This window comes from Hakea prostrata, chromosome 10, assembly GCF_041222555.1.
Source record: "Hakea prostrata isolate BN-2017 chromosome 10, UWA_Hpros_2, whole genome shotgun sequence".
NCBI classification, from domain to species: Eukaryota; Viridiplantae; Streptophyta; class Magnoliopsida; order Proteales; family Proteaceae; genus Hakea; species Hakea prostrata.
In genome coordinates, this window is record NC_142609.1 from 6542828 (window position 1) to 6556310 (window position 13483).

The 13483-nt window shown below is 37.5% G+C and overlaps 1 protein-coding gene across 1 annotated transcript in view; it reads left to right on the forward strand.

Annotated features, from left to right (window-relative positions):
- ABCA1 (ATP-binding cassette A1) overlaps positions 1-13483 on the forward strand; it is a 105635-nt gene that overhangs the window by 50761 nt on the left and 41391 nt on the right. The window contains exons 17-24 of the mRNA XM_089138563.1: positions 1172-1270; positions 1353-1537; positions 3148-3202; positions 3305-3376; positions 5127-5834; positions 6359-6537; positions 7220-7430; positions 12046-12129. Coding sequence (XP_088994689.1) covers positions 1172-1270; positions 1353-1537; positions 3148-3202; positions 3305-3376; positions 5127-5834; positions 6359-6537; positions 7220-7430; positions 12046-12129 — 1593 coding nt within the window. The remainder of the gene's footprint in view (positions 1-1171; positions 1271-1352; positions 1538-3147; positions 3203-3304; positions 3377-5126; positions 5835-6358; positions 6538-7219; positions 7431-12045; positions 12130-13483) is intronic.

Genomic DNA, 13483 nt, shown 5'->3' on the forward strand with positions numbered 1-13483 from the left:
TGAAGACACAGAGCACCTCTTCATTGCCTGCCCCATAGCTGCTGCTATTTGGAATGGTATCCTGGTTAAATGCTGGTCCAGACCTAGGAGAATACTTCCTTTTGAGAGAGAATGGATTTGGGTGGACATGACTTTTCAAGGCTCCTCAATTTGCATCCTCATTGGGAAACTTGCTTTTGCTGCAACCATAAATCAAATTTGGAGGAGAGAATTCTCAGGAAATGGACGTCCAACTCTTGACTGTTCTGTCAGATTTGGGATTCCATCTCCTTCAATGTAGAAGGAAAATATTCCTCCAGGGTTTTCTCTTGTAATGATTCCGTAGGATAGACATATCTTAAATGCTTGGTGCATCTCCCATCCCTGGAGGCTCTGTTTAATTTATTTATTCATTCACCCAATATATATATATATATATATAGAAAAATGATATCATTTGTGGTGTGCTAGAGCAGGAGAAGATTGAACTTTGATGGTTTAAACTTTCTGATTTTTTTGCATGTAGCGCTCATTATCCAAGGCTGGTCCTTTGTTTTGATGCAGATTAATGGAATAAATTAATGAGCTTTTCTGTTATTCTATTAAATTAGAAAGAAAGAAAGAAATAAATAAATAAAATCTGGTTGAACTTTATATATATATATATATTTGGGTCTTTGGGTATGAAAAATCTAAGGTCGATTTGAAGATCTGTCCACTACAGTTGTCAATGTACGGATGTGAAACTCAGATTTCTATATGGAGACTAAGAAATAGCAAGGCCTATTTTCCTAGACTAGATAGTGGGAATAAACTGGAAATTTGGTCAAATTTCTATGGGAAATGAGGTGTTGGAACCTTAAGGAATGAAAAAGGACTTTGGAAAATGTCCACCTACATTATGGAAGAAGGGAGCAGAATATCTTTGAAGAATCTCACTCGTTATCCATAGAAGCAGAACTGAAAATTTTTCTCTACAATTTTTAAGACATGGGTTTATGGTATGATGTTGGCTTTTTCTTTGGTTGACAATGTGAGTAATTGAGTATTCAGTAAAAAGATTACGTTTTATATGATGGGATGAAGTTGATTTGCTCTTATCGTTTATTGTTTATACTTTTATGTATGTTAGTTAATTGTTTTACCTTATTTTTTTTATTTCCAATTTTTTCTTCTATGAAATTTTGGCCAGGTGGGTTTGGCAGATAAAGTTAGCACTGTTGTTAGTGCACTCTCTGGTGGAATGAAGAGGAAATTGTCTCTTGGAATTGCACTGATAGGAAATAGTAAGGTGCAACACAAGATCATACAAATTACATCAGCAATGCGATTCCATTAAAATCTGTGTCAAGAATCTAAATACCGTTTTGCAGGTTATCATCCTTGATGAACCTACAAGTGGAATGGATCCATATTCCATGCGATCAACATGGCAATTAATCAAAAAGATCAAGAAGGGCAGGATAATATTATTGACAACACATTCAATGGATGAAGCTGACATATTAGGAGATCGAATAGCCATTATGGCAAATGGTTCTTTGAGATGTTGTGGAAGGTTCCTTTATGCTAAATAATTTTTTAGTTGGGAAGATGAATATATATTACTAATTTATCTTGATATCTTGCCAGCCTAGTGTCAATACACTTTCTTGCTATACTGTTGATATGCAAGTTATCTTGGATCAGTGATTTTAAATTGCTCATGACTTAACAAAATAATTAGTTGTCTTCTTTTTTAAAGAAAAGATTGTCAGTTTCTTTTGGCTTTGCTCGGTAATGGCTTCTACTTCTGTGATTGTTTTTCCTTTTCTTCCTGAAATACATGCTGCTGTTAGTCTCATGTTATAATCATATTTCCTTTTTCCATCATCTCATTGTTCTCTTTCTCTGTCTCTGTCTCTGTCTCTCTCTCTTTCTCTCTCTCTCTCTCTCTGTGTCTTTGGAAACTTAAGTTTTTGCATTTCAATATTCCTTCAATTTGTGTACCACTTATTTTGATACATTTGAGTGCTTGTGTGCAATGGCAAGGCTGCTGCTCCATTGTGACCAAGTTGTCATGGGTTGATCTCGGGAAACACCCTCTCTGCAAAGTAAGGGGCAAGTCTGCTGATTACAGCATGATTAATATACCTGATTAAAGCCTGAAAACATTCATCCAGGTAGGCCTGACTACCTGATGATTGGAGAAAGTGTTGCCTACATCATGGGTGAGGCCTGTCTGGGCTGGATGGAACCCAACTGGTTGACATCCTTAATTATGATTCTAACCAGATCCAGCAGTGGTGGTAGCCTTGTGCACTCGAAATTAGAAAAACACCTGAGGGATTGGCTGATATCAAGATGGCTCTAATACAGTAATACCATGTCAGCCAAAATATGAAGAAATGAAATGAAGAAGAGAAAGAGAAAAGAAAGGAGGAACAGCCAGAAGGAGGGCTGAATATTATATTGCATTTAGGTAGATACAAGTCAGCCTTATATAGGCCCAAAAATACCAAAATAAAACACATAAAGAAGCAAGGAGAGATCCGAAGGGATCTCGAGCTGGTGCTAGCCAGCGCCATTGCAGGGAATCTTGTGGGATCTTGGGAATATTCTCTAAAACTTATGTATGGTGCAGATTGTTGAGCTGTTAAGAAGCATCATATAGATAAACTCAATGTAGTAGAGATGAGGATGATAAGATGGGTGAATGGAAAAACTAGGAAGGATAAGATATGGAATGATCATATTAGAGCTGGTCTTGGAGTAGCTCCAATAAGTATAAGCTACAAGGAAGTCGTTTGAGGTGGCACGACCACGTTCAGTGGAGGCCTGTAAATGCTTTTGTATGGATAAGTGATTTAATCCAGATTGAAGGAATTATAAGACCTAGGGGCAGACCTAAGATAACCTTAAGAGAAGCGGTGAGAAAGGATATGCGTAGCTTAGGCCTTATATCTTGTAAGGCCGCAAACAAGTTTGATTGGAAGGAAAGAATCCATGTGGCCAGCCTCATTTAATTGGGATAAGACTGTTTGTTGTTGTAAAATCATTCTGGAATGTTACAATTTTCTCTGTTTTTTTATCTCTCTTTTACTGTAGTTGGATCTAGATAACTGCTCTTGATGAACTTGTGTATTCTGAAAAATATTTTTCTCATTTGAATTCTCTGTTCTGTCACAGTTCTCTTTTCTTGAAGCACCTGTATGGTGTTGGGTATACTCTTACACTGGTGAAGGTTTGTTTCTGTTATGACATATTCCATCATCTGTTTCTATGACTTAGATTTTCTGTTATCAGAGTTCATAAGTAATATGATTCTACTTTGGTGTCTTCACAGAGTGCACCTACAGCTACTGTAGCTGCTGACATTATTCATCGTCATGTTCCTTCTGCAACTCGCTTGAGTGATGTATTACTCTCTCCTTATATTTAATGATTCCCACTTTTAGTGTTTTCTTTTGTAAAAAATTATGGAAAACTCACAGGTTCAGATGTTTATAATCTCTCCATATTGCACATTTATCGCTGTAATTATGGAAGTTATGGAGCTGAAAAACCTAAATGTTTTATGGACAACATAGTGACAGTTGAACTTTTTATAATCTTGAGGGATGGAATGGTGAATCTTTGTTGCCCATGTTTCCTGAATGTTCTGGATTGACATGCAAAAAATGCAGTAATTAGCTTAATCCTGATATCCAATCATTTATAGGAACCATAGTTTCACGCCAAGGTGCTGCTTAGGCATCTGGGCTGAATTATTGGAGCCTGGGCGGTTGCTGCCTTGTTTTTGGGTGTCTTGCACTAGTTTAATTGTCATTGGATCAAAATTTGTCATTTACTTATGCCAGATATCATTTAAGATACTGTTATTATGTCTGAAATTTCATTTACTTTAGATTTAGATATTATTCATAAATAAGAAAATATTCCCTATATCCAATAAAAATAGTCTAATAAATAATTCCAAAAAGATAAAAAGGTCAACTCCCAGGTATGGTGTATTTATGTTTGAAAAGAACAGGGAAGTGGGGGTGCACTTAAGTCACTGTATTCACCTTGACACTGCTTTGATGGGCATCTTACTGCCTAAGCTCTTTGACTGCCCTGAAATGCCTTAGATCACTTTGGCGCTGGCAACTATGACGGGAACTAAATGGTGTATTTCCCTCTGATTACTGTCCCTTGGGATTCTGTTTTCTCAAATAAAAAGGTGGGAAACAAATTGAATTTTTTTGCTAACATGCAAATAATTAGTTATCTCAGCATAACGGTAAAGCAAGTATTTGCTCACAAGAAAGAAATTCCATGTGATTTAACTTACCATTCGATTGAGTTTGGAAAAATATCCTACTCGTGAAAGCCCTGGGGAAAGAAAGAGGTGGGGGGTGGGCTTGGTTGTAAGACTGCGTACATGTAACCCTCTCCAGTTGCTGCAGCAGCTGAAGCCTCATGGATTGGTACACCTTTTTTAAAGTATGAAGCTATTTCCATAAATGGCATTCCTTATTTTATATACAACAACAACAACAACAAGCCTTGTCCCAACTAAATGGGGTCAGCTACTTGGATTCTTGCCTTCCAATCAGTTCTATTTGAGGCCATGCTAGATACATGGCCTAAGCAATGCACATCCTTTCTCACCACATCTCTTAAGGTTATCTTAGGTCTACCCCTAGCTCTTCTAGTCCCTTCAATCTGGATTATATCTCTTCCCCATACAGGGGCATTTATAGGTCTCCGTTGAACGTGGCCGTGCCTCCTCAAACGACTTTCTCTAAGCTTATCAGTTATGGGAGCAACTCCCAAACCAACTCTAATATGATCATTCCTTATCTTATCCTTCTAGTTTTGCCACTCTTTATTTTATATAATGAATAAAAAAAAAATGCAGTTCTATCTCTGGCTGCCAACTTAAGCTGCCACATGTATCATTCTCATCCTATAGGTATGTAACAACATCAACAATCATTAGTCCAAGGATGTTAGGACTTTTAAGAATTTCTTATTCTGATGGTTTGGCCCTTGATTTTCTTTTTATGACCCTTAATATGAGAATATATTTGTTATCTGAGTTGTTGTTGTTGTCTTATTTTTTTGTAGAGCTTTACTGGAGTCTGCTATTCTGAGATTTTGGGGTGTCTTCTCTTCTTTTTCAGGTTGGTACAGAGATTTCATTCAGACTTCCTCTAGCATCCGCATCCTCCTTCGAGGGTATGTTCCGGGAAATTGAAAGTTGCATGAGAAGATCAGTCAAACTCTCTGGAACAAGTGTTAGTGAAGAGGGTCATCTAGGGATTGAGAGTTATGGTATCTCTGTGACAACACTGGAAGAGGTTTTCTTGAGAGTTGCAGGGTCTGACTTCAACAGAACTGAGAATTTTGAACCAAACAAAACTTTTTGTTTTTCTGAGTCTGTTGTTACAGAAACTTCTCTTCCTTATTCTCCAACTAAAATGTCAAATCCCAAGCAAATATATGGAAATTTGAAGAAGGTTCCTGGAATTATATGCACTGCATTTGTGAGAGCCTGTTGTTTGGTTCTTGCTATGGTCCTCAGTTTCATACGGTTCTTAGGTATCCGCTGCATTGGCTGTTGTTTCATCAGGAGGTCCACATTTTTGGGACACGTGAAAGCTCTTCTTGTGAAGAGGGCTATATCAGCTGGGAGGGATCGCAGAACAGTTGCTTTTCAGCTTGTAATTCCTGCCATTTTCTTACTCTTTGGTCTCCTTTTCCTAAAGCTAAAATCACATCCTGATCAGCAGTCTCTGGCTTTGACTACCTCAAACTTCAATCCCTTATTACGAGGAGGTGGTGGTGGTGGTCCAATTCCTTTTGATTTTTCCTATTTTATCTCAGAAAAGGTTGGTTGATTTACATATTGTTTTTTGTTTTTCAGAATTGAACTAGTTCTAATATTCTCTTGTTTGATGAAAAAGTGGAAGGATGAAAATGTTTTATTTTGTTGTTTAGTTACCATACTAAGATACTAAGTCTCATGCTAACTAAAGGGGATTGGCTACTTGAATCTCGCTTTTTCGTTTCAGCTCTAGTTAAAATCATATATCTTATCTCAATCCCACGTATATCTCAATCCCATTTTTGGCCTTTGTGTGTTCTTTTAACTCTTTCTATTTCTTCAATGTCACCTCCTTGCTGATGCATCCAATGATATTCTTTTTTGTATGCTTATTCAGCTTCAGATGATATTGACTCAACTTGGCAACTGCTAGAACCACTGTTAAATTTCCTCAAATATGTCTATTTCATTATGATAGTGACTAGCATTTATAATTTTCTCTTATTATTGTAACTTCTATCCTATTTTTATTTGAAGAACTCATACATAATGTGTTTTCCTGACTTTTAACTAGTACCTATTCTGCAGGTTGCACCATATATAAAAGGGGGCTGGATTCAAAGGTTTGAACCTAGTTCATATAGTTTCCCCAATTCAGAGAGTGCACTGGCTGATGCCATTGAAGCAGCCGGATCAAGATTGGGCCCAGTTCTTATTTCCATGAGTGAATTTCTAATGAGCAGTTTGAATGAATCATACCAGTCAAGGTGTGCTGACTTTATCTTTGATGCTGGCATTTGCCTTGTTCAAATTTCAACTTTATGTCATGGAGTTAGCTTTCTGGTTATGCATGAATCATAATGTTTCTTGAGATCCTCTTATGTGGGGTTTACTCTGTCCCCGCATGGCTAGAATACTTTTTGGCAGTCATTCTAGTCTATAGCAGGATGAAGGTCAATTTACAATCAGATAAGGGATCCTTTCTGTTTGTTTTCCTCTAATACTATGGTCCAAAATGGTTTACCATCATCACACTGAAGAACCTGTGCTCTTTTCTTCTGTATGAGAGGATATTACTTTTCTCATTGTTTAACAGACATACAGTCTAACTCAAGATCATTCTTGTAGATGGTAGCCATATCTTTGTCTTAACTTACATCATGTATAAGTATTTCATTTCTTATGAACATCTGTTTTATTGCCATTTTTGTTACGTGTCCACCATGTTCTACACTTTGGCTTCAGGGCTTGACCCTGAGTCTCATCGGTTTTTTTTTTTTTAAACTAATCATGTTTATTCACAAGTGAGCGTGCTTTTGCGTTTTTTAGTGTTGTGCTTGTACTGTTTGTGTTCATACAGTTTTACTTTCAGTGTTGACCTTATTCAGTTGACTATTATTTTCCTGCTGTGGTACATAATCATGTACTATTTTACCTTTCCATTTTTAGGTATGGAGCAATTGTTATGGATGACCAGAATGATGATGGGAGCTTAGGATACACCATACTTCATAACAGTTCATGTCAGCATGCTGGTCCAACTTATATCAATATAATGAATGCTGCTATTCTAAGGCTTGCAACACATAATGAAAGAATGATGATTCAGACACGTAACCATCCACTGCCAATGACGAAGAGTCAGCATTCACAGCATCATGTATGCTTCTTTCTTACTTTATATGATTCTATTGATTAAATCAGTAATATCTCCAGAAAGTCCTTCCATAGTTCCATGCATATGTTAACATCTGTGTTTTGAAGAAGGGGACTTGTTTCCTATTCTCATTTATATGCTAATGTTTTTGTCTAAAAAGTTATTCCTATCTTCATTTGTGAGGTTCTGTATTGCAAAATTGACCAACGGTATAATTAATATTTTGGTCATCCGTGAAGAAATTTTGTCCCTCTTGGGTTGGAAACCAGATAAGCTCATATTCAAATTTGATTTCTTGCAAATGGTGCTGGCTGATCTCCTCCTCCTTACAACAACAACAACAACAACAAAAGCCGCCCACAAGGGGGGCACAGGCGCCCCCCGAGCCAGCGAACAAGGCCAAGCAACAACCCCACCACCTCCTAAGGTCTGGTCTACCCCCAGCCCTAGTCCTAAAGGATCCCTCCGCGAAGCATTTATAGGTCTCCGTTGACGCGGCCATGCCACCTCAACGACTTTTCTAAGCATCACTTATGGGAGCAACCTCGGACCAACTCATATGATCGTTCTTCTTATCCATCCTAGTTTTGCCACTCATCCATCTTAGCATCCTCATTTCTGCCACACTGAGTTTATCTATAGGATCTCCTCCTCCTTGTGTTCCTCTATTTGTGACACTTATAGTCATAGTACAAAATTTGACCGAAACCATCGAATTTTGCATTTTGAGAACCTCGAAACGAAACCTTGATGAAGCGAAAAAAAGTCCTAGGTTTCGATTGAAACTTGGGAAATTTCAACGAAACCATGCAAAACTGGGAAATTTCCCCCAATTGGTTCATGAGAAAAAAATTCTAGGGGAACCTGAGAAAATTTGTGGGAACCCAGGACTTTTTCTTGCAAGTTTCATGGTTTCCCCAAATTTTGATTTTTTTTTTTCTTTCATGTTTTCCCAAATACCACAACCAATACCCCCTCCATTAGGACTTCCTTATCTAAATTGTGTATTCCCTCAGATTGGTTATCTTAGGCATGTTGATGACCAGACTTATAGAGCTGTAGTTGTTGACTACCCTAACAACCATAGGCATAACATGTCATGGGATGTGTATGTTCATTGCTTAGAGGAAAGGATGTTATAGGCACAACACTACTTAGCTCATGGGATGGATCCACAGAGACACTCCTCTTGGCACTAAGTTGTACTTCCCTTTTATTGTTTGTTATTTTGTATTTAATTTTTTGAACTTAGAAGTTATATATTGAATTTTATGTACTTAAGTAGTTAGTTTATAGTGTACTTCTCAAATGACTCTACGTTGATGTTATGTACATTGAATGACATATCTACTTTTTTTTTTTTTTTTTTGGTAAAATGCATATGCCATACTCAAATTAGCTTAAATGTAGAGTCCCACCCCAAAATACTCCCTAAAACCTGTTGAAACTTGCATGAAAATGTCCAGAGTTTCTTTGAAATTTCCCAGGTTTCCTTCTAAGTTTCCCATATTCACCGAGTCAAAACTTCGAGTTTCCTTTGATTTTTTTTCTATGCTTATAGTAAACTACTTTTGGTGCTTCTTGTTCCTATATTTGTCTTCAGTGTAATGAAAAATGGTGTTGGCTGATCTCCTTCTTGTCTTCTTCTATTTGTGACACTTTTAGTAAACTAGTTTTTGGTGCTTCTGATTCCTATATTTGTGTAATCTTAAAAGATGGACTACCAAATCCATTTCTCTTCATCAGATTTGGAAGGCCATCTTCAATGATGTTAGTTCCAAGCTCCTTTTGGGCTTCCCTAAACCTTTTATAGACTTCCCAAGGAACCTGCTTATTGTTGAGACCTGAGAGTAGGTTTCAAAATCCTATGCAAAGGAAGAAAGACACTGATGCAGAACCAGCAGCCCTAAGCACATTTTTCGGCATCAGGGGTATTATGGTCATTACTATCAGAATTTTAATTGGATTCCAACTATGTTTTTGTTTTGTTATTTGAGTAGGTCTATGATAAGTTAAATAGCAGTCCTAGTCTAGTTAGGAGTGTCTATTTAAAATGGAAGTCTGTTTAGTTTGTAGCCTTATTTTTAGGAGTTGTATTCAAATTGAAAGTCCTTTCAGTTTGAAGTCCTAGTAGGAGTCTTGAGTCCTTTTAGTTTAGCAGTCTTACTTTAGGAGTTCAATTCAAGTTGGAACTTCTTTTCAATTTTGTTTTTGAAGTCAAGTCCTATGCAGCTTATGCCTGTAACAAAATCAGTTTTTAATGAATAAAACAATGGAGGAGATTTGCAGCAAGGGAGCAAGAGTCAAGTGGAGTTTTTGGATTTTTGAAGTACAGGAAACCCTGCGGCTGCATTGTTCTTTGCATTCATTCAAGCAATCTTCATCTACAAGCAAGGAACAAATTTCAATCGAAACCAGGATTTCGACCCAAGAAAATGCCGAAATTTTAGGTTTACATATGAATATTTTTAAATTTCAACCCTAGGTTTCGGGCCATATATGACGTCCATTTCGTTTGATTTCTTGCCTCCTACCTATGTAAAGCATAATAAACACAATATAACTAGTATTTTGCCCCCCCAAAAAAAAAAAAAAACCGATGAAAATTTATCATTCAAGTATACCAACAAATGATTGGTTCCGACAAGTATAAACTATATTGCATACAGACATAAAATCATCAACATACATGAATTGTTTAATAGAATGATTACATATACAATAAGTAAACAAAACAAGTGACCAACTAGATCAAGTGATGGGGACTTACATATATTAAGTTGAAGTCCATATTTCATGTATACATATGTATTTTTTTTTTCAAAATACATGATTTAGAAATTAATTATTAAAATAAATAAAATGAGAAAAATGGTAGCAAATAATAAAAATAAGTTTAACAAAACACAATCATAGATCATAGTGCTAGGCTAAACATATATTAATTTCAAGGCAATACAAGATCATTTAAGGCATGAACAAAACAAAAATAAAAAAAGGAAAGTTTGGAACTATTGGGTATGGCTCATGCTTCACATTCTATTGCTGCCGTACTTTCCTTTGTAGCTGTTGTGGTTTTGGAGGTGTTTGGAGACAAAAGATGAGCAAAAGAGGTGTTTGAAGGCAAATGAGTTGTGGAAATTAGGTGAAAATGGGATAGAAATCAACAAAAATTGAGGAAAAACAAGTTGAAATGTTGAAATAGTCGAAATTTCAGTCGAAACCTATAGCTTTTTTGAAATAGTTGGAATTCCGTTTCGGTTTTAAAAAATGCAGGCATTTCGGTTGAAATTTCTTCGGTCTATAAAAGTACTCATTTGGTAAGCCATCCTTCCCAAGCCTTTCCCCTCTGCCCCCATCTCCATTGCACCTATCCAGTCTCCCCAAAAATACCTTTTGGGCCTACCATGGTTGTCAAAGCTTCCGCCTAGGTGCACCTTGGCAGCCGCCTTGGCACCTAGGCCCATCTTTGGGTCAAGGAAACTTGGTGTCACGTTGGTTTTTGTTGCCCTCTATCGCCTCACCTCACCTTGTCGCCTTGATAACCGTGGGCCTTACCCTTCTTCCCCTCAAAACGCTACTTCTAGTGTCTCCCAATCCTCACCACATAAATCCCTCCCCTTTGGGATCATTGTCACCTCACCTGCCTTAGCATTTGACCCCAAGTATCAGCCCTAAAACTCCCCTAAAAACCCTAGAAACTGAAACCCTAGTTTCTAAAAACCCTAACCCTAGGAATTTGAACATGAAATTGAAATACCCGCAATCAGATTTAAGTTTCAAGCAACCCAACCCCTATAGCCTCCTAGCCGAACCCTCTTTACACATCCTGCGAAGTGCAAACCCTTAACTCCCCTAAAACCCTAGAAAGCCCCTTCCTGCTGGATTTAGAAACACTAATTTTCTGCTGGTTCTTTATTAGATCCTAAATATTGGACCTCATCCTCTTGGGTTCTGCATCAGAGACAAGGACTCCAACTCGTTGATGGTGGACTGAGGCAACCCAAGAAAGCTAGACCAATAGATCTAAAATGACTGGAGGACTGATTTGATCAGTACCGTGAGATCCACTACCATTACTTATAGCCAAATTGTTGGTGTAAAGGATTTTGAGGTTTCTGCGTGTACTCTAAAAATCCAAGTAGTGAATGAAAATTCTTTATTTTTCTTCCTTTTATTTTCTCCTGATAAAATGTAAAAGATGCTGTGATGTAGGATTCATGGCCCTTCTTCTCCCTTGGGGAAAAAAAGAGATATTACCAGATCCTGGCAAGTTCTTGGTCTATGGATCAATAATATGTCACAGTAGAATATTTTCTTCATATTTTTTCTTTTTACAGTTTTTTCTTGACTCTGTTACATGGACACTCAATTTTTACAAAGTTGACTCTATCATTTTACAAAGTTATAGATAGAATATTTGCTGCTTGCAGTAGAAACTTGAGTTCTTAGATTTGTGACTATGGTTTCAACATTCTGCTCATGCAAGAATTTTTAAGATAGTCTAGCTTAAGCTTATAATTACATTTTGCACCTATTTGTGCTTTTGGTATTTCTTCTAATCTTCCCAAAGCTTCAATTTTGTTCACCTTATAATTTTTATGAACATTTTTAATAGGATCTGGATGCTTTCTCTGCTGCAATTATTGTTTGCCTTGCTTTCTCCTTCATCCCAGCTTCATTTGCAGTTCCAATTGTAAAGGTATCTTTTCTTCAGCTCAGGTTGGACTGATCTAATTCATACATGGATAATCTGTACTCTTCCAACTTTCACATGTTCATAAATGATTCTTAGGCCTTTATATTTTCTGTAAATGTATTCCATATGTACTCAAATTCAGCTGTCACAACTCATAAAAAAGCACACGAAGAAGATTTGCTCAACTGGCAGTGGAGGAAATTACCATTCATCAGGCTCCTATTTCTTCTACATGGGAGGGCTGGTTTGGCCATTTTGACTATTGGGATGATTCATGATAGTGTACATCCAGGTTAATCATATCTTAACATTGTAGAAGTCCAGTGAAGGGAGGGGCTTCTCTTCTAAGCAGCGACAGCCAGGGGCATTATTGTCCTTGGATTGGTGTTTTGTGCTAGGTTAAAGTGTTCCTTTTTGTATTTTATTCTGTCGCTTCAGTTAAGGGGCAGAAAGGACTTTGTCTTTCTTCTCTTTTTTCTATTTTTTTTTTAAATCAATATAAAGAAAGGGGCTGTGATTAGATGACACGAACTCTAATCGCAGGCTCCTCTTCCTGCTTGTGACTTCTACTTTCTCCTCGCTTCTTCTCAGCTCTATTTCTCTCTTGTTTCTGCTCTTGGGCAGTACCTGTGAGTTCTGTGAAATTTCCTCGGGAAGCAACCTTGGGGGCATTTTATCCGTGTTTGGAATAATTCACCAAACTCGCTGTACTTATACCCCCCCCCCCAGCAAAATGGTATTGCTGAATGAAAAAACTGCCACCTTCTGGAGGCATGTTCCCAAAAATATTAGTGTGATGGTGTTTTGACTGCTTATTACCTCATTAACAGAATGCCTTCTACAGTACTCTAACAAATCCCCATTTTCTGTGTCTTTTCCCACCTTACCCCCATTCCCTTTACAACCTGAAGTTTTCGGTTGTGTTTATTTTGTAAATAATACATGTCTTGTTACTGACAAACTTTCCCCCTAGTCCACCAAGCGTGTTTAATTGGGATAGTACGCACACAAAAGTGGTAGTGGTGTTATGATCCACAAACCCATAAACATTTTGTTAGTGCTGATGTGACCTTTGAAGACACGACATACTTTCTTTGCTCTATGGAACCTTTGGATGGTCACTTTACCGCACCACCCCCTAATCCCCTCTTTAATTCCCACATCTCCCCCGTTACAGCTATGTTAGCGGCACTGTACCATGGGTGTTGCACATCTACCAACTACAGTTCCTCTTCGACTGCCCTCAGGTGACTTACCTGTGGCTCTTCATAAAGGTCAACTTGCACAATTCACTCTAATATAATTTATCCCATTGACCAGTTTTTTTACTTTATTTCACCTTCCCACTCATGTGACT